The sequence below is a fragment of the Bos indicus genome, chromosome 12, assembly GCF_029378745.1.
Source record: "Bos indicus isolate NIAB-ARS_2022 breed Sahiwal x Tharparkar chromosome 12, NIAB-ARS_B.indTharparkar_mat_pri_1.0, whole genome shotgun sequence".
NCBI classification, from domain to species: Eukaryota; Metazoa; Chordata; class Mammalia; order Artiodactyla; family Bovidae; genus Bos; species Bos indicus.
Window position 1 is genome coordinate 78,680,609 of NC_091771.1, and position 21,762 is coordinate 78,702,370.

General features: G+C 43.2%; 1 protein-coding gene across 16 annotated transcripts in view; it reads right to left on the reverse strand.

The window, feature by feature from the left end:
• DOCK9 (dedicator of cytokinesis 9) overlaps nt 1–21,762 on the reverse strand; it is a 323,308-nt gene that overhangs the window by 117,291 nt on the left and 184,255 nt on the right. For all 16 annotated transcript variants that reach the window (XM_070800425.1, XM_070800419.1, XM_070800422.1 and 13 more), the window contains exons 11-27: nt 20,729–20,869; nt 20,153–20,356; nt 19,643–19,765; nt 15,099–15,181; nt 14,033–14,155; nt 11,043–11,122; nt 10,768–10,955; nt 10,364–10,429; nt 9,188–9,280; nt 7,828–7,951; nt 7,343–7,464; nt 5,964–6,050; nt 5,506–5,595; nt 3,884–3,999; nt 3,543–3,612; nt 2,617–2,742; nt 1,977–2,048 (exon numbers count right to left, since the gene is read on the reverse strand). In XM_070800425.1, the coding sequence (XP_070656526.1) occupies nt 1,977–2,048; nt 2,617–2,742; nt 3,543–3,612; nt 3,884–3,999; nt 5,506–5,595; nt 5,964–6,050; nt 7,343–7,464; nt 7,828–7,951; nt 9,188–9,280; nt 10,364–10,429; nt 10,768–10,955; nt 11,043–11,122; nt 14,033–14,155; nt 15,099–15,181; nt 19,643–19,765; nt 20,153–20,356; nt 20,729–20,869 (1,908 nt within the window). The remainder of the gene's footprint in view (nt 1–1,976; nt 2,049–2,616; nt 2,743–3,542; nt 3,613–3,883; nt 4,000–5,505; nt 5,596–5,963; nt 6,051–7,342; nt 7,465–7,827; nt 7,952–9,187; nt 9,281–10,363; nt 10,430–10,767; nt 10,956–11,042; nt 11,123–14,032; nt 14,156–15,098; nt 15,182–19,642; nt 19,766–20,152; nt 20,357–20,728; nt 20,870–21,762) is intronic.

The following is a 21,762-nucleotide window of genomic DNA, read 5'->3' on the forward strand; positions in this document are numbered from 1 at the left end:
CTCTCCTGCACTGGCAGGTGGATTCTTTACCACTAGTGCCATTTGATATTTGATTTTAAATACACTTCTCAGAAATGTTTCAGACGTGTTCCTCACCTCCTTGACCAGAGCTCCCGTGGTCTAACTGCACATCTTCCCACCTGATCTCCATGAGGGCACGAACCACAGTGCATTTAACTGCATAACCTTTGAGACCGGCATATAATAAGGGCTCAGCGAATACCTTCTGAACAAATTGGCTATTTTAAAAAATATAATCAAGTCGCCAGTCTGTGAAGTGATCCCGTTTAAAGACAAATATAATGAAAATCCAGTAGGGCCTTGTTGTAAACTGAATTGTGTCCCTCTCCCCGACTACCCCCCTAAAAGCCCGATGTTGAAGTCCTAAGCCCACCTCAGAATGGGAGTATTTTTGGAGATAGGGTCTTCGAAGAGGAAATTAGGATAAAATTAGGATGCAGACAAGCAGGGAGAAGACCTCCCATAAACCAAGGAGAGACACCTCAGAGGAAACGAGCCCTACAGACACCTTGCTCTCAGACCTCTTCCCTCCAGAATCACAAAGAAATGAGTTTCTGTTGTGCAAGCCCCCGGAGTATTGTACTTGTGATGCCAGTCTCAGCAGACTAAGACTGGCCTAGAGGCTGTCTTGAATAGGAGATGACATCTTTAACAGAAAGGCAGTATAACATAACATGGTGAGGGTGTGTGTGTGTGTGTGCACGCACACGTGTGTGAGTGTGCCTAGTTAGCTGCATACTGCCAAGGAGACAATCTGCTAGATTTTTCCCTTGGCAGGCTGTGCTGGCATGATTTAGATGGTGCGTTACTCTGTGGAAGGCAGGGCCCACCTCCATCTGGCATCTTCCTGTGCACTAAACTTGGATTTAAAAAGGGGGGAAAAAAAAGGAAACCTCCTCAGGCTCCAGCACTGGCTCTATAGCAGAAAGCACAGCTTTAGGTTCGGAACCACACCCTCCCACCTGACAAAATCCACAAGCCCTTCCCCAGGCTTGCTATGCACCCAGATCCCTGGTCCAGGGGGCCCAGAGCTCAAGCCTCCCTCCCTCGGGCCCCCTTATCCTTCCCACATTCACTGCAGGGGCTGCTGGGCTCCAAGACGACTGCTCCCTGCTCAAGCACCCACCGCGCCCAACCACATGCCCCGAGACTCCACTTCTGCGGAGCTAAGATGCAGCAAGAATCCCATCACACAGCAATTCTGGGACCCAGAGAGTCTCAGAAGCAATTCTGCCCATGGCCACCTGGGTTTACTGCATTGGAATCCTATAAATATGTATCTACACTGAGCCTCAGACAGCCAGTGGTGGTTTCAGTCCAGAGTCAGTTCATCTTGTGGCAGAGACCAGCAGGGACCAGGGGACAGCCTGGGACCCAGAGAGTCACACACATCTGGGAACCACAGGGAGGAGGTGTCTGGCAGGGATGGAGTTGTGTCTCTGAGTCCACTCATTGGCTACCAAGGCTGTGTGGTCATATTAGATTTTCCCATCCAAGTTCCTGAGAATAATGTACCACGTTCAAGACACTTAAGAAACACCGGGTAATTACATTTTAAATGAATGCTTAAGCTGCTACTCCTACTTCCACAAATGTGAAGACTTCTAAGCTAGTCAAAGGAAAAGACATACTTCTGTTTGGATTTTTAATAACACAGTGCTCCATGAACGTGGGCTCTGGAGCCAGACTGGTCACAAAGCCCCCTCCCTCCACGCACCATAGCACGGCCCTGGGCACTCATGCACTCTGGTCTTAGCTTCTTCATCCATAAAACAAGGGGCGAGACTAGCACTTCCGCCTGTCGGGTTGTTGTAAAGCTAAAACGCCTTACTACTCAGAAAGCCCCTAGAGCAGTACTGGGACGGGCACCCAGAGAGCTTTAATAAGTGCTGGCTACAATGAAAGAGACTTTCCCCTGAGAACTACTAGGCGAACTTTGAGAGGAAGTGACATACCTTAACTTTGGAGTTCTCTATCAAATGCTGAGCCATGGATTTTATCAAAACTTCAAAGAAAAACCACGAATACTAAAAAAAAAAAAAAGAAAAAAAAAATCCAGTAAGGAAAACAACAAATCAGAAGACAAGACATTTACTCTCTTAGTAAGGTCACTGACGTGAAACAAGTATGACCTGAAAACACAGCTGAACCTCCTGACAAATGTTCGGACCTGAGGGGCAAGGCAGATCTGCACCTGCTTCCACGTGTCCAGCAGTAAACAGCGCTGTCCCACTGGGAAACTGGGCGCTTACACCTACCGTGGCATAGCCAGCCACGGGCGCCCCGGATCTCATACGAGGCCATTCCTCTCGGCTGACTCCCACCTGCAGACGCTTGCCTCTACAGTCTCTAACTCAGTGTCCGCCACTGGTCTGAATATGACTGTGAAACTCTGAATGTAGTAATGCCTTGTGGCTCGCTTTGGAGCAGAAGCATTAACAGCAAAGTTGCTACTGAAGAGTTATCTGTGTTACCTGCTTTGAGGAGCTGCTGACTGTCTCCAAAAGCACAAAGAGGGTGAAATTGATCAGGCCAGGAAGTTTGAAGTTTCTTCAATTTGCCCACCGCAAAGCCACACTGGCCCTCCCGACGTACCTTGAGTAGTTTGTTGCTGGTGAGGAAGTCGGCAGAAGGCTTGAGAATCGTGGTCATGGATTTGGTCAGCTCTTCGTGCACTGTCTTGTATTCAGAAGCAATATATGGCTCGGCCTTATATGCATACTTTGAAGAAAGGGGAAAGATACTTTAGTGCACTGGTTCTCCAAGATGGATTGAGAGTTGGAGAGGCTCCCAAGGATGGAGACCAGGGACCAGGTATCACTGATGGGTGGGAGAGGAAGGTGTGGACACGGAAGGTGGGAAGGGTGGGTGTCATGTGACAGGAAGAGGGAGCCCAGGGTGTCTTCAGGGAACCCATCAAAACACGTGAACCATCTGACTCAGCTGGTGGGTCTTCCAGGACAGAACACTAGCTCCCCAAAACTGTAATCAACGTGTCACATGACTGACATGCAGCAACTGATTCCTTGAAGCACCCCAACTTAGTTTAAATATAAACTAATACACAACTACAATTCAGAGGTGTTCAAGGCTAAATAGAACATGTGTACTATTCAGAACAGTAAAGGCCACTGTGTTCACTGAATATTGTATGTAAATGATGAACTTGTTGACATTTATCTAATGTCATCTCTTGCTTTCCTACATAGTCCAATTTGATGGTGGCTAGAGCTAACCTTCCATCTTTAAACCTCTATATCATTTGGCTCACATTATTTGAAAAAACCCTTAAAGAAAGAAATGTAGCTGAAAGGATGAAATTAAGGAAATAAATGAATGGCTGCCCCTCTTTGGACGTCCCCCTCATTCAGGTGCACAGGAATAGAAGAGAAAGCAGAGGTGTTAAGTGTTATCCAAAATACATCTTCAAATAACTAGATTTAAGGAAAATAAAATAGGTCCTTAGAAGAAAAGTTGGAGAGCCACAGATCTGAATGACCGGGGCAGTTTAATTTACATACCTTAACATATGACCTCAAGTGGCCCTCCAATCCTTCCTCATGGCACTGGGCAACCACATGAATAATGACCCTACACACCACAGGAATGAATAAAGCAATGAATAGTAATGTGGAAATGGAAACATTTCATTATTATCACAGTAGCAGTACAACAATGATGATGCTACTGACACCACAGGAAACGAGGAAATGAGGCATTGGATGGGGTCCCCACATATGGAATCAAAACAAGTTTCTTAAATATCATGTTCAACATGTACTGGCACCCCAGATACATATGGCTGTGCTCCAGATGTGGACAGACTGAGAGGGAAGAAGGACCACCTTTCCACCTCACTCACCGTGTCACGTTGACCGCAACCTCCTCCTGGGTTGCTCGGGTGAGGACGCGGAAGAGCTGGTTTAGGATGGTGGGCAAGAAGGCGATCATCACGTGACCCTCCATCGCGTGCAGGCTCTACGGGCGTGGGATGGCAAGGTTCATGTTATCATTTTAAAAGTAAACTGACCCCAAGAAATTTCCACTCAGCTTCAAACACAGATGGAAGAAACCCATTGAAACAAAGGGAGACAGTGGCAACCTACTGGACAGAGATGTCTATGTCCGAAGCCTCAGAACCTGTGACTATGTTATATGGCAAAGGGGAATTAGGGCTGCTAGTCAGATTAGCTGGCCTTGAGATGGGAGACTCTGCTAGATTATCCAGGAGGGCCCAAAGCAATCACGAGGGTCCTTAGAAGTCAAAGAGGGAGCAGGAGAGTGGAGGGGAAGAATGCTCCGAGATGCAACATTGCTGGCTTTGAGATGTGGGAAGGGGCCACAAGCCAAGGAATGAAGGATCCTTTAGGAGCTGGAAAAGGCCGGGAAGTAGATCAACTCCCAGAGCTTACAGAAAGGAACTCAGCCCTGTTAATAACGTCCTGGGTGTGGCCCAGTGAGACTCATGTCAGACTTCAGAGTTACAAGACGTGCAAGAAAACAGATTTGTGTTGTTTAAAGCCACCAAAGTGAAAGTGAAAATGAAGTCGCTAAAGCCACCAAGTCTGCAGTAATTTGTTAAGAGCAGCAATGGAGAATGAATAAAAGGTTCTTCTTCAAGTTGCATGGCTCCTATGATATAGCTGAAAGGGGACTTGAAGCAGGGATTTCAGAATCCCCATTCCATTTTCCTCGCTTAAATCAAACCAATTCCACTTCTCACACTTCATCTGTTTTGTCCCAATGCCTAGAACACATGTTTAGCTATTGCTCCCCTAGAATCATGTTCTGGGTGAGACTCCCCTGGACCAACCCTCCTGCTCGCCCCAGGAGCCTCCTGTCTGCACAAAGCTAGGGCTGGTTACGTGCATTGTTGTTGTGCAGTCACTCGGTCGTGTCCGACTCTTTGCAGCCCCATGGACTGCAGTACACCAGCTTTCCCTGTCCTTAACCATCTTCCAGGGTTTGCTCAAGCTCCTGTCCACTGAGTTGGGGATGTCATCCAACCATCTCATCCTCTGTCATCCCCTTCTCCTCCTGCCCTCAGGAGTTTATGTGCATTATTTCTGTTGTTCTTTTTTTTTTTCCCACCTAGAACACATTCACCAAGGTTACGTTGTCGCCTACAATGAACTAGAAGTTACTTAACGGTGGGACTGAAGTCACTGTCTTTTATGCTCCTGGACTGTGCTCTGCGTGCAGTGAGCACTCATAGAAAAAGCCTACAAGTGGCTGGTTTTCTATGTGGAATCACGTTTTAGGCCGGCCTGAGAAAAGTATATGTGGGGCTGGGTGAAGACTGCCGTTACCATACTCAGAAGTCGTACCATTTCTGAGTCTACTTCTTGCCCCTATCTAAAACCCTAGAGACGATATCACTGTGAGAACATCTGGGGAAGAGCAGCCTTATAAGGTTTCCAGGGGTGGGAACAACACTCACCACCAAACAGAAAAAAGGGAGTTACTAAGAAAGACATCTGATACCTTAAGGTATTTTACAAGTTCACTTCCTAAAGCCTGGGCTCCGGATTCGGTTTTCTGACAGTACTGGAAAAAGTTATGTAAGTGCTGATCCTGCGGAGATAAAAGAAGAAAGGAAAATGAAAGCCTGTTAGCATATCTGTGTGGACACAGAGGTATTTGCTTCTGCAGCATGCGTGTTTTATTCAGACTATGAAACATCATATAAAAATAAAATTTAAAAAAAGACTTCAAAGGTCCTCCAACAAAAGTGGAAAATTTATCGTGAGAACTGTTATTTGTACTATCCATTTATATTATTACATGAGAGCACCGTATATGTACTTTCTTTCTTTACAAAAGGACTTACAGAGTGAAAATATATCTATGTAACATATCAATTATGATTTTATTCTGCCAAGAAAATCATGCAAATTCATTCACAAAGCTGTCACTGCTAATTTTAATGGAACAGCATGTACCTGAGTGTACACTGTGGAAACCAGATGAGTTGAAACTTTGAGCAGAGGCTTGCTTCCATCTACCCATTTAATTTCTGGACCATAATGCTGAAAAAATATGGAGGGGGAAAAAAAATCCCAACAGATTAGTGACCTTGGCTTCAAACAGCATCTTCAGTTGAGTGTACTGACAAAGTACTGAATGCCAGACAGCTTCACTGACTTGTTATTTATGCCTGGCTCATGGTAGGCATGTAACCATGCCTACTTTCTTCTCCCAAGTACAATGCTCGTCTTAATAGATTGTCTAAACTATCTTTTCTATATAGTTGCAGCTCTACAAATTATTGTCCATCTGAGAGGGAAAGGTTCCAATTTTACCAATCACTTGACCAAACTTGAACTCAGGATTCTGAAAGTGATGGCATAAGGTACCAGATAAAATAAATAGGATAGTAAGTATTCCTAGAACCTGAAAACGGTTGGTCATGTTTGTGCTTGTTTTTATTTCTGAAACCTCCACTTTTCTCATTCTCAGACTAGGAATAGTAACTGAATAATAACAATCATAGCAACTGAATACTATTATGATTTTACCCTTATTTTTGAGTATTTTAACTATCTGTCTATAACATTGGCCCAAATTTAGTGCTATTTAAATGCAGAGATATTAAAAGCCATTCACAATGAAATGGAGCAGATCTTAACTAAGTATGTTATAAAACTGAAGTCGATAAAATTTAAGATGGCTAAAAAGAATATAAAACCAACAAACCAATTGGAGAAATCTGAGAAGACTCAGGCTTTCATGAATCAGAAATGTATCAGAAAGGGCTACGAAGTAGATAAGGGATTTGCTTACTAGACTTACAATAAGCTGGAACACAATTTCTAATCATTTGCATGGCTATAAGAACATATTTTTATTTGAGCATGGCTAATTTGCAGAGACAAACTTCCATCTCATCCTCAAGTTTCCATTTCCCTGCTGAAGCAGTGCCAGTTCAGGGCTTATAAAATGCCCAAACTATAATTCTAGATTATGATAACTATTACCAGCACTGCCTTCCAGTGGCCTAGTGAAAGTCACTTAGTTGTGTCTGACTCTTTGCAACTCCTTTGGCTGTACCCTTCCAGTCCCCTTTGTCCGTGGAATTCTCCAGGCAAGAATACTGGAGTGGGTAGCCGTTCCTTCCTCCAGGGGATCTTCCCAATCCAGGGATCGAACCCAGGTCTCCCACATTGAAGGTTGATTCTTTACCATCTGAGTCACCATGGAAGCCTTCCAATGGGCTAAGTTTACTTGTAAAATGAATAACTAAAACCAAAATATTGGGACTGGCAAAAATATTGCATGCTTTTGGAAGGAACCGGGGTAAACTGATCTTAAAGTCCCATACCCGGCCCATCCCATGCTCCTGGAAGCCTAGGTAGCCAGACGGGAGATTGGCTGAGACAGGGATGTGCTGCTCACTAGTCACCACCCTTCCATCCTTCAGGAGAGGAAGCCAGGAATATCCAACTGTTGAAACAGAGAACAACAACAACAACAACAAAAATCACTGAAGTGTAGGAAAATGGATGCAGACAGCCACGTTACTAAACTGCTTGATCTTTAAGAACTGCTAATACCAATATGACTAAGAAACTGAGATGACTCAGAAAATAGCCTCTGCAGAAAAGAGTCATAAAGCATGTTGGCCTCCACGGGATGAGCATTCTAAAACTATGTCCTATAAAATGTATACATGTGGGCCAGGCATGCTACCTTCTCTAATTCATCTAAACAGTCCCTCAGTGAAAGTACTCAAATTTAGAATCAAAACGAAATTTAAGAACCTAATGCACAAGCTGTGAACAATCAAAGGGATGATGACATTCAAACCTTGTGTTTCAACGACGTCCTTCTTCTTCGTGCTTCCTTTATTTGAATTATCGCAGCTGACATGGAAGAATGTGAACAGCAAGTGGTGCTTTTCATGTAGCTGGGTGGGCAATTCTATTTTAATCTGCAGGGAAGACAAAAATAACAATCTTTCTTATATTCCAAAACAACAACATGTCACCCATGCACAAATGTGTGTTTGGTCTCCAAACTGATTTATTAACGCCTGCAGTTAAAGGGATCTGAGACTGTTGAAGAAATGGATCCTTAACACACTGTTATGGTCTAACTGTTTGTGTCCACCCAACAAATTCATAAATTGAAATCCTAGCTCCAAAGGTGATGGTTGTAAGTGGGGCCTTTGGGGGCAATTAGGTCCTGAGGGTGGAGCCTTTATGAATGGGATTAATGCTCTTGTAAGAGATTCTATCGAGCTCCCCAGTCCTTCCTGCCATGTGAGGACACAACTGAGAAGTCTGTGACCTGGGAGGTGGCCCTCACCTGACCATGCTGGCTGGTCCCTGATCCTGGACTTCCAGCCTCCAGGACCATGAGCAACTAATATCTGCTCTTTACAAGCCACCCCGTTTGTGGTATTTTGTTACAGTAGCATGAATGAACAAATTCACTGACCCAAAACAGGAAAGTTGGTATTTCAACTCTAGAAAGAACTGGAAAATACATGAGAGATGCCATTTTGTTACCACAGCCAAGCCATAATGAAAAACCAGGTTTGACTATTTAAAAGCAGGATTCACATAGTAGTTTGAGTGAACTCCATTATAATTCTCCATGTGTGTGTGTTAGTCGCTCAGTCATGTCTGACTCTTTGTGACCCCATGGACTGTAGCCTGACAGTCTTCCCTGTCCATGGAATTCTCCAGGCAAGAATACTAGAGTGGGTTGCCATTTCCTTCTCCAGGGGATCTTCCCAGTCCAGGGATTGAACTTGGGTCTCCTGCATTGCAGGCAGATTCTTTACCATCTGAGCCACCAGGGAAGCGTATAATTCTACATAAGGACACCCCAAAATAAGGAAGATTCTCAGGTCCAACAGATGTTTAATTATACTTAAGTATGAAGAGAAATAGGTGAGAATATTAATTGTGGTAGTGATACAGGAAGAATTTTGACTTTTTCTTTTCTGCATTATCTGTACTTTCCAACTTATTTTTTTTAATAAATGTGTTGCTCTTATAATTAGAAAAGTTAAGTAAACTAAATATTTCAACATTTAGCTCTAGCACTGTAACTTCAGTGTTATATGCAGCTTCTCTTGAATTTTGCTTTGCTAGGCAAAGAAATTAGAGTTTTCCTCAAAACTGGTTAAACTAGGTTTTCCCTTGAAAACCTCACTTACCTCATCATAAAATTCTGGGTTTTGGTGATGGTGTAAAACCGCAGCAAAGGCGCTTTCTGTGAATAGCGGCCCACCAGGTCTGCCGTAAATGCACTAAAATAAGAATTAGCAAAGGGAGGTACCAGAATTCAGTCAATAGAGCAAGAAATTAAACTCAGATGCGTTGTAAAGAAAGCAGCATTCCTATAGCATAAATGAAGCCCCCTTTGATGGATTTCTCCTACTTACAAGACTCCAGACCCACAAGCCCCCTTACTCCCCTCGCTCACCTCCCAGCCCTCCCCTATCCCTACTCCACTCCATGACCAGCAACAGCTCACTGCTTACTTTCACCACCATGCCTTTGCTGACACAATCCCTCGGTCTGAAGAACCTTCCCTTCCATGTACAACAAGCAAACTCTCATGCTTCCTTCAAGAAATGATTCATTTCTTTCCTGTGTCCTTTTGGCAATGTTTTACACTAATCATTCGGTTTTATCCAAAAAAACATTTCAGTATCTTTTATGTGTCAGGAGCTTTTCCTCCATGACTGCCTTTCCCACTAAACTATGAATTTCTTGAGGGGAAAAACTATATTATATTCTTCACATATTATCTCCTTCCCTTTGGGGAAAGTCACTTCCACATAGTTAGAGTGAAGAATTTGGGGTCTGGAGCCAGACTGCCTGGGTTTGAACACTGGTTCCATTAATGTATCGTCCTGAACAATTCATTTAAATTCTGAGCATTAGTCCCATCATGTTAAAAAAAAAAAAAAGCAGATAATAATAGTTCCTAACTCAAAAGACTGTTAGGAGCATTAAAAGAATCTAATATCTATAAGGCTGTACAAGCAGAGCCTGGAATATAGTAAGCACTCAATAACATCACCAATAACCTACTACTATTATTATTACAACTAGAATCAACATTTTCAAGCGAGGTACATGTTTACTGAACTGAATACGCATAAGAAAACACCATCCCTAAAGAGTGTTACAAAACAGAAATTGCCAATTAAGAGCAAGCACTCAGTTATTCCTGTTCTGTAAGGTTCAGTGTATGTGGCTATAGTCTGTGATGTTACATATTGTGTGTTTGTGTCAACTAAAATGTGCTAAGAAGTCCCTTTAGCTATGCAGTATCAGGAACTGCATTTTTAAAATGGAAAAACGTGTACACATAAAGTACCAACCTTTAGAGGCTTAGAGTCTTCCTCATCTGAATCTTTGAATTCAATGCAAATAGCAATATTTCTGGCCTGCAGTGACAGTTACATAAAAAAGAGAATTTAAAAAAAGATTAAAGTATGCAACTATTTATGAAAGAACATGAGAAGCCAAAAACCTAAGAAAGTTTGGTATCGAAAAGAAAACGTGGGCGTCCTCGGTGCCCAGTGGTTAAAGCCCGCCTGCCAATGTAGTGGATGCAGGCTCGCTCTCTGGTTGGGAAAAGGCCACGCGCTGCGGAGCGACCAAGGCGTGCACAGCTCGAGAAAGCCCTCGAGCAGCGATGTAGACCCAGCGCAGCCAAAAACAAACAAACACACAAATAAAACAAATTTTAAAAAACTAAATAAAACTCAATTTTGCCACTCACCTTGGCAAAAGACTTTTGACTGTCATATTTCAAGGACTTAGGATAAACATACAGGTGGTTGTTGTAGATGGTATAAGGTTGAGTGTGTTTAGGGATGCAGGGTACAAATTCCTCCACCTCAAACGTAATCGGCATTTTAGTACAGGTTTCAAATTGCTTTGTAGGAATGTATGATGAGTTGACATAATCTAAAAAAAAAAAAAATTAAAAACAAACAAACTGAAGTAAAAACCAAACAAAAGCTGGTCTGTTTATTACACAGAATGTACACTTACTAGGAAAGTCTGAGGAAACGTTATCAATTGTAATGTCTAGATTGCCCAAAATCACAGGGAGTTTAGCCATCTTCTCAGGTCTACAAGTAAGAGAAGAGAAAAGTCAAACAAGTTAGTTAGCTCTGAATTCTAGAGCAGCACTTCCTAGAGAAATACAATGCAAGCCACAAAAATAATTTTAAACTTCATAGAAGCTACACTTAAAAAGAGTAAAAAGAAACAGGTAAAATTAGTTTTTAAAATATTTTATTTAACCCAATAATATATTAAAAATATTATCTCAGTATGCAACAAGTATAAAAAGTACGTTCTGGTTCTTTGAAACCAGATGTGTATTTTATGCTTAGAGCTCGTCTCAGCAGGACCTATATTTCAAGTACTAGAAAGTCACACGTGGCTAGTGGCTGCTGTGCTGGGTACCACAAGCCCAGATAAGAATATTGACAAAATGTTACAGTGGAGGTTTTCCTGAACCACTCCATTCTCAACATACATTCTTGGCTCAAATGGAATCAGAAAGTTCAGAAGCCATCTGAGGCTCCATTGCCTAGTGAAATGCTGGATATAAAGAAGGTGCTGAGTGAATTGTCTGGTGTCTGTATTTGGTCTGACTCCATCCAATACAGGGGTGTCCTCTGTGCCAGTCCTGACAAGCATGCCCTCAGCCCTTCCTAGTGACAAGGAAACCTTCAACATAGCCATTTTGACACCCAGACTGCTCTTCCTTACAGCCTGGTAAAATTCACCTTGCTGAAGCTTTCACTCATCAAGGAGCCTAGTTAAATTTCTCTAACACTTTTTAAATCATTAATAGACAGCTATCACATCTTCCTAAAGTCCTTGCTTCTGAGTCCCTTTGGGTCTTCCTCCAATGCCATTTCTCTCCCATAAATACACCCCATTTATATCATGGCTCCCAGAACTGTATCAGTAAGGTCCAGCAGGGCCTGAACAGGTTGGGTAGAGCAGCTGCCTGGTTTGAACAATATACCTTTCTACTGATGCAGCCAAAATTCTACTACTTTTACACAGTCACACCACTCCAGTGAGGCACATTAAATATACAGTCACCTAAAATCCCTATATCTTTTTTTATATGCTTTACTATTTTGTTATATCTCTCCATCCTGTCTTTATACAGTTATGTTTTTAGAAATCAAAACAGGATTTGATTTTTGTCCCAATGAAATTTTACCTTTTTATGACTGAGTCATTTGTAGTTGATCAAGACCCTCCTAAATCCAGATTCTAACATATTCCTAATACATATGTCACGAAGACATTCATCAGCACTTTACATTCTCATAAAAGTCTTTCATGAAGATACTGCACAGACTATTGCCAAGAAGCAGCTCCTTCTCAAACCCCTAGAAGCCCATTGCCAGACTGAGACTAGCCACCTGTCACCCCTCCTCGCATCTGGTTACTCCAGCACTGAACATTTTTTCACTCTCTCACACTTCTCTGATTTCTTGGTCATCTTGGAATATATGCTTTACGTTCTTCTGTCGAACCAGCTTAGTGACCCAAGTAAAAAAGGAGAGGCAGAAATCTGGTTAGGACGACTAGTTCCCAGAACACAGGATGTTGCCTCCTGGTCCTTCAGAAGCCACCTGTTTAATAACATCTTTGAGATCACTGGCAAGAAGCATCACAGCTCAGTGGCTCACAGATTCAGCATTTGGTTGAATTGTTCCCAGTTTTGAAAAGTTCCCAACTTTTGTTTTTAAGATTCCTCAGACATCATCATTGTTGTCTTGAGCAATCTCACGGTCAAGATATCTTGCGGTTCTGTTCATGTGAACCTGGATGTCCCTAATGGTTCCAAATTCTTGCTCCCACATGACTACAGCGTATGATGAATGTCGTCATCTTTGCCCCTCACCAACCCCAACTAATGGAATCACTTTTTCTCAGGGTTCCTCTCATTTCCACCAGCCTTTTGTATATATCTGTAAACCTCGTGCAGAAACTAACAGCATTATCACCTAAACTACCCAATATGGTAGCATTTAAAGAAGATCTGCATTTTAAAGAAAATGTTCTATTTTTATACTTGGCTTTCAGATCCCCTGCAGAAATAAGAGACACAACCGTGAGCAAATCAAATAAATATAAAATATCTCATCCTTCTTTTTAGACGGATGCTTCTTGGAGCACACATCAGCAATACCATCTCTCTGACAGGATTACTTTCTGACTAAATCTAGGACTCTCTCCTCTGATGATCACCACAAGGGGGAGGGGCAACGTGGCTCATAAGCTTTGACAGCTATTTTCTAAACACTAGGGCAGCTTCAGAACATGTTTCTCGTCCACTGCTAAATGACTTTTGAGAGAATCACAGGAGCAGAAACTATAGCTTTGGATCCAAGCTGGGGTCCAAGCCACCAACATGTGATAAATTTTTGTAAAAAAAAAAAAAAAAAAGGAAAGAAAATAAAGCAACACCAAGGTTTAAAAAAAAAATGAAAAGGAATTCTCTACTTCCCTAACTCAAGTGTGACAAACACTCAAAGACACAGTGGCATTTCTTCGGATTCGTAACGAAAAAGGACTGCAGCCTCCCTCATGGTACTGCATCTGCGCTTGACAGCACTGGGTCCCTATTTCCAGGTTTCTCAGTCTCTCGCTGACCTTCTGGACCACTCTCTCCCCAGGAAACCCTTCCTACGGGAGGCCTGGTGCACCAAGAGAACCACCCCGTGCTCAGGACCAGTGGAGGCCTGTGATCTTAGCTGCCTGGCCATAGGCTCTCTGCTCGTACCACGTTTTCACTGATGGCCCTGCAAACTTCACCCTCCAAGCACCACCCAGGAAGCCAGACTGTGAGCCGAAACCACCCCAAACGCGGTCACTTTGGGCAGGGTGCGGGGTTCAAGCTAACCAGCCAAGGGAGTGACTTCTGACACAGGGCTGCCCACCCCCATCTTATACAGTAACTTCTGTTTCTCTGATGTAGAAGAAACAGGCAAGGCCTTGAGACTCACTTCCGAAAGTCTGCAAGTAACTTGAGCATGTCTTCGTTGGATAGCTTATTGCTGTCTTGCTTGTAGAGAGCAGAAAACCTGGCGCTTTTGTCAAGGTTTCCAGATGCATCCTTAAACAACGTCCTGAAATAGCAGAATGACATGTCTAAGCTGAGTTTCCAAGTGACCAAAATAAATCCACAGCTGGACTCTGGTTTCTAAGTGAAGACTAATTGTCATTCCACTGGCTACGGCCAGCAGAAATCTCATTATCGAAAGACGAGGAAGGTATTTATGACGATGAACACAGCTAACTCAATTTACATAGAAAATATCACCAGCAAATGGCCTGCGCTTAGGAAATAACACACACAGCCAAATGCTTACGACTCGAAATACAGAGGGTCTGTGGGCCTCACTGACCGGGCTGCCACCCCCTTCCCAGCTGGCGGTGCGTGCTGGAACCTGGAGCCCCAGCTCTGCCACACACACTCCTGTCCATGCCGCCAGGGCTGACAGCACCCTTCTCCAGCCAGCACCACCTTTCTCTGGGTCTCTAATAAATGATGTTTCAGATATGCAGCTTGCTTGGTTTTCAGTTTTACAGATTTAAATCTTCTGCTTCTGGACCACAAACAGAATGGGTTGGTCAGTCTGTCTGTCTCTCCATATAGCTGTACCTATATAAAAAGTATAAAGGATGTTCTCCTCCAGACTCCTGGACACAGCAGGGGAAGGAGAGGGTGGGACGAACTGAGAGGGTATCACTGACATATATGCACTACCCTGTGTAAAACACACAGCTAGTGGGAAGCTGCTGCACAGCACAGGGAGCTCAGCCTGGTGCTCTGTGATGACCTGGAGGGGTGACACGGAGGGTGGGCAGGCTCAAGAGGGAGGGGAACTAGGTACACATATAGCTGATTCACGTTGTTGCATGGCAGAAACCACCACAACATTGTAAAGCAATTGTCCTCCAATTAAAACAAAAAACCTAGAAAAAAAAAGCAACTCCTTTAAAAAGTGACATGCACAAAAAACAATCAAAATACTAAAAAAAAAAAAAAGAAAAAGATGTTCCTCTTACCTTGCTGCCCAAGCAAATGGCATTCTGTACTGCCCTAGTCTTTGGCATGCCTGCTTGGCATTCTTCAGAACCTTCTGAGCAACCTTAAAGACATCAGAGTAGAACTATGAGTTACTGTATCCCACTGAAGGGAGAATTGTGAACTACAGTTATTATCTCAGTCACTGAACAAGCTCTTCCTGTAGTATCAGATGCATGGACAAGCAGATCTAAACGTAACACAGCTGGATTCACTCTAGTGCAGAGGATTCTGTTCATCATATTCTCTAGCACGATTTCCAAAGAATATCAAATGAAAACTGTTTCCAAAATGTAGGTTTTTTCTTTGGACTTCATAGGCAACAGGCATGCCATTTCATAGACTTTTGTATTTCTTTATGACTAAGGGCTATGTAGTATAAGCCCCTGAGTTATCAGTAATTACTAGTACTTGGTATTCATGCCCCAATATATGCCAAGGGAGTTCAAATGAGGACACTAATGAAAACACTAAGCTTTCACAACTCTTAATGTGCACTGGCCTATGCAGACTTCCCAGATTTGGGGAGTATATGCTTGTTATTAAGGCATGACAGGTACTGACTTAAGTTAGGCCAGGGCTTTCAAACACCACGTTTCTGTTTCTAGGTATAAATTACCGCTACTTTCACTTTCTCAAGATCACTTTTGGTTTCTGTGGGGGGTGGATTAACTCTAAAGTGCGGAGGGAAGCAGATTTAGTTTTGGCCTAAGATGCATGCATGGCAGGTCTCTTTATCAATGATACCCCTACCGCTAAAGCAGATGACACCTAATATCCCCAAATTTTCTTGTTCTGGGATACTGCACTGTTACCACTACAAAGTCTAATTGATTCAGTCAGAGTAAAGTGTGAAGGGTCTTTTGGTATTGTTGTTCAGTCACCAAGTCATGTCCAACTCTTTGTGACCCCATGGACTGAAGCACACCAGGCTTCCTTGTCCCTCATCTCCCAGAGTTTGCCCAAGTTCATGTCCATTGAATTGATGATGCCATCCAGCCATCTCATCTTCTGATGCCCTCTTCTCCTTCTGCCCTCAGTCTTTCCCAAAAATCATGGTCTTTTCCAATGAGTCGGCTCTTTGCATCAGGTGGCCAAGATACTGGAGCTTCAGCTTCAGCATCAGTTCTTCCAATGAATATTCAGGGTTGATTTTCTTTAGGATTGACTGGTTTGATTTCCTTGCAGTCCAAGGATTCTCAAGAGTCTTCCCTAGCACCATAGTTCAAAAGCATAGTTCAAAAGCGCTAAAGTCTCTTTAGCACTCAGACTTCTTTATAGTCCAACTCTCACATCCGTACATGACTACAGATCTTTTACATTACTTAAGTAAATCAGAATCAAACCAACGGGCAACATGCTGTACTGCCAGTGAACCAGTGTGAACTCTGCAGAGCTGCAGCATTGGTTCCACCGGGAGCTGGTCAGGAAAGCTGGGTCTCAGGCCCCACTCTAGACCTCCTGGGTCAGAACCCGAAATCTGACCAGAACTCCAGTGATCTGTGTGCACCAGGTCTGAGAAACGCTCATCTAGAAGACTCGGAAGGAGAACAGCAGCATCCTGTCTGCTTCTGAGTCAAACCGAAACCAGCTGTGTGAGTCTGGACCACTGAACCTCTCTGGACTCTGCTTCCCTACCTGCAAAATGAAGAGCACGAGCTCGACTTGCCAGCATCCCTTCTGGCTACTAAATATGACAAGTGTACTGAAACCACGTTGGGGAACTGAGGCCTTCAGGAGTGATGATGCAAACACTTCTCCACTGAAACAGGTTTAGGATCCAGTCCCTCCCTTTCTCCTTCCAGGGGGGCATGTCCATGCAAACTCGGAGATCATAGAGTAGAATGGTCAGCCTTCCCGGAGTGGCCATTTTACTTGCACATTTTCAAGTAGAAACAATTGCTTTTAGGTTTTAACAATAATGACTGTGTTGTGGACTAAAATGAAATATTTGCATATGTTTCACTCTTGCCTGCAGTGAACTCTCAGATTTACTGAGGATGCACATGGAATACAATGCACGTGAAAGCCAGTGAAAAACCAGTGTGTGCCCTTTGGGTTTTTTCCCCCCCTTTTCTTTTTTAAAAAAGTCTGTTCATGGTGGACACCTACAGAGACTCCTCCCAAAAATTTCCTCCAAACCAATGATTTCCTCCAAACGATGCCCTAGGCCATCTTGGAAAACATGAAGAGACAATTTTTTTTTTTTTTACAGCTCGATTACAGCTCAGAGTTTTATGCGGCAAGCAAAGGAAAGTACACCCCTGAGGTATGAGGGTGGGCCAAACCCAAAGGAGAGGCCATGAAGAGACAATTTTGATACACAGGAAAAAACTATCCTTTAGTAAAATCTCTACTGAAGCTTCTATTTTTACATAAGATGGCTGAGTCTTAATCTCTGCTTGAATTGACTGCTTTGGAGGTGTGAACGCATGGGAAAATGTACGCATGGCTGGGCTTCACATCCCGTAAGTATGGAGGAGGAGTAAATTCAGCAGATGCTCAGTGGACACTGGGAAGAATGGCGTCCCGCCTGCAAGGATACATGGTTTTCGCACCAGCATGAGCTGCCAAATTCCAAACCATGCACATGGTAGGCAGAAGCGGCCAAGCTGGTGCATACTAGCCTTGGAAACGTGTTACGCACACAGCAGGGGACTAGATCTTATCTTGGGCATTCACTGATTATTAATCAAAACACCAAAGAGACTAAAAGAGCTTCTCATCCCAGGTTTTACAGACTTGATTTAAAAAATAAAACAGCTTCTCTCCAGATAAACTTGACTCAGCTTTTATCAGCCAGAAGGGCATCCCGTCTGAAGCTGTGTGCCTGGGTACATGGGCTCTTCCTTGACAGGGGCTGTAGTAATTGATGATGATGTCCTCTTGTATGTGTCAGTGGCTTGGTTTACAGTCTCCCAGCACTGACTTGTACATTATCTGTTTGATCTTAGCACTGTTCCTGAGGGAAGGGAGGGACAGGTAGCAGCACCATCTTTCAACTACACATGTGACACCTGGGGCCCAGAGAGGTCACATGACATGTCCAGGCTGGCTGGGCACTCAGCACCCAGGTCTCTGACTCCTAGGACCTGTTATTTAACAATCACCCTGCATCTGCATGGACACGCCTGTGATGGACTGATGACCACAGAGAGGAAGCTCTGAATCAGCTGAGAAGACCTCAGTGAGAGCCGCCAGGGTGCCCCGAATCCTGCTGACCAGTCTTTGTCAATCAATGTATCAGGGTCATCTCACAGATGATCAGTTATTAAAAAAAAAATTGTTTAAGAAATAGAAGTACTGTAAAACTGGCACAAGCTGCACTCAAATGGCTGACTCAAACCAGGCAGCTCAACATGCTGGGAAGTGACAGTCATGTGTCCTTTGGCGACTCCGGAAGCGGGAAGCTGAGCGGGCAACTAAACCTTTGTAAATCTAAGTTTTTGGAAGTGTGACTTATGTCCACTCCTAGGTACCCCCAGGTACCGAACACTACACCAAAGTAATGAACACAGAGCATATACACCGCATGTGTACTTCCCTTCCCTCTCCTGCCTCATGTCACACTGCCTCTGCCACCAGAGCCCTGTCCCACCTGACAAAACACAGTGGGCTCGATCTGCGGACACTACCGGCCAGACCATCCCAGCCAGGTCACCTCCTAGTCTCCGGACTCACATGTAAGAGTAAATGGATCCAAATTTACAATTCCGGGACCTTGGACACATGCCAGCAAGTGGAAATGAACTCCATTTAAATATAATATATGTACTTTTTAATGAAAGAAAGTTTACTATTAAGCTGATAATTCCTTTGCCAGGATAGTCTAGCCAAATGAAGTATTTATTTATACATGGAATTACTTTTCACTGAAAACTGGACACATAAGGTTAACTCTTAAGAGTAAATCTACAAGAGTAGACAAACCTAGACAGCATATTAAAAAGCAGAGGCATTACTTTGCTAACAGAGGTCCGTAGAGTCAAAGCTATGGTTTTGCCCATAGTCATGTATAGACGCGAGAGATGGACCATAAAGAAGGCTGAGCGCCAAGAATTGATGCTCTCGAACTGGGGTGTTGGAGAAGACTCTTGAGAGTCCCTTGGACTGCAAAGAGATCAAACCAGTCAATACTAAAGGAAATCAACCCTGAATATTCATTGGAAAGACTGATGCTGAAGCTCTAATACTTTGGCCACCTGATACAAAGAACAGACTCATCAGAAAAGACAGTGATGCTGGAAAAGATTGAAGGCTCCAAGAGAAGGGGATGACAGAGGATGAGATGGTTGGATGGCATCACCAACTCAATGGACTGGGAGATGCTGAAGGACAGGGAAACCCGGCGTGCTGCAGTCCATGGGTTGCAGAGAGTCAGACACGACTGAGTGATTGAACAAAGAACAGTGAAAGCTGTCTATCTCTTTTAGAACATAAATATGGCTTAACTGTGATTTCTTTAAGCATTTCTATTCCTACTTTTTTCCCCCACTGCTTTTTATCATCCCAAAGTCATCCATACCTTGGAGGAGTCGGAACTCTTCATGTATGGCTCAGCACCATGGGTGATGCTCCCCTGAAGTACTTTTTCAATTCTAGCCACAAGGAATATATCAGGATGAGGACATGTGACTGAAAATATCCCCTAGGGAACAAACCATCTTCTTTAGCAAGCAGAATTTACAGTCACATTAAACAAATCTCACAAACATTAAAGATTCTCAATCAGCAAACAGCAGAACTACTCAGAAGCACCCAATGCCAAACTGGTTAACTCAACAACAAACAGTTCATCGTTCGATCAAAAAGGCTCTTTGGCGGGGGAGGCAACTAGCAGCAAGTTTAGAAAAAAAGAAATGAGAAGTCAAAAGCCATTTCTCTTTCAGCTTGCTTTGACAGCCTCATGATATACGCAATCAATCTAATTAAGAGTCTCATTTACTCAAATTGCGCATTTTACGCTTCATTTATGTATTTACACAGCTTGTACAAGGTAGGCCTTAGTGGCGTGACCACTGGGCCAGTCCCCCACCTGCTTCGGGTACTGCATGGAGGCCTCGTGGAGGATGCCCAGAGGGGCAGGCAAGCTCTGCCGGTCGCCGTTCCTCAGAGACGGGGACGTGGTGGCCAGCATCTGCCGCACTGAGAAGTGGTTCAAGTCCACGTGGAAGTCAGCAGAAATCTTCCGGTTGCATTTTACGTCAAACAGGGACAGAGTGACAAAGAAAGGCTCGACCTGGACAAAACAAAACAATACAGACCATCACTAGGGCTCAAACTGTTGGGACAAGAGAACGCTGCTATCAAAGAAGAGACCACTAGGGCTCAAACTGTTGGGACAAGAGAACGCTGCTATCAAAGAAGAGACCACTAGACCTGTGTGTGATTGCTGCTACAAGTTACTGCGAAAGTGCAACAGCCTCCCTCCCTGTCCTGTATCGTGAACGTCCTGTCTGGTGGCCCAAATGACCCTCTGCACTCTGATCTCACCCTCCGTTCTCCAACACCAGGAACTAGGACTGCGTGACATGACTGCACTGCAATGGGCTCACCTGAAACCTCGGAATGTATTTGTTTTTTAATTTTAGTTTTTCAAAAGGAAAATTACGTTTGTAGTGGGCCCTTCTTCATTTTCGGCAACACAGCATTGCAGATTGAAAGATAAATCATTGCACTTGACGAGAATTCTTTTTCCAAACTTCTCTTCAAATGGCTTCACTTCTGGCTCAGCTGATGAGAAGTCAAGCTTCTTTAAAAGAAAATGCAAATATATAAATGTATTATGTTCCCACTAAGAAAAAAAATCCCATAATAAATGCATCCTAAGGAAACTGCTTAAAATATGGAAAAGCTATACATATTTATTTATGCAAACTGTGTTTACTATTTTATACATTTATGTAGTATATAATAATGGTCAAATAAATGATGGTATATCTACTCAATGACTGATTATATAGAGCTTTAAAATTATTGTTATGAATAACTCAAGTGTTCATCAACTGAAGTACCTATAATCAAAATGTGGCATATACTATAAATCCAATGAAATATTACTCAGCCATAAAAAGGAATGAAGTTCTGACATATATTACAACAAGGATGGGCCCTGAAGACATTATACTAAGTGGAACAAGCCAGACATGAAAAGGAAAAAATCAAATGATTCCACATAGATGAGCTTCCTAAACAGTTAAAATCTTAAAGGCAGAAAGTAGAATAGAGGTTACTAAGGGTGAGGGGAAGGAGATACAGGGAGCTGTTGTTTAATGGGCACAGAGTTTCTGTTTCGGAGGATGGAAAAGTTCTGAAAAGAGATCGTGCTGATACTTGTGCAATAATGTGACTCTACCTAATGCCAGTGAATAGTATGTTTAAAAATGGTTAAAGTGGTAAATTTTATATTGTGCATATTTCATCACACTAAACAAAAACCTATTCAAAAAACCATATGGTTTTGAAGTCTGAGAAGAGACAGAGGAAAATACTGATTATTAAATGGGGAAAAGAAGTTCTATTAAAAAAAAAAAAAAAAAAAAGACAACAAATGAAGAAGAGGAAACTATGGGAGGAGACGCAGCAGGACAGCTGGCCCCTCCGAGCAGCCCTGTTTGTGGGCAGCCCTGGAGGCCCTCGCCACGC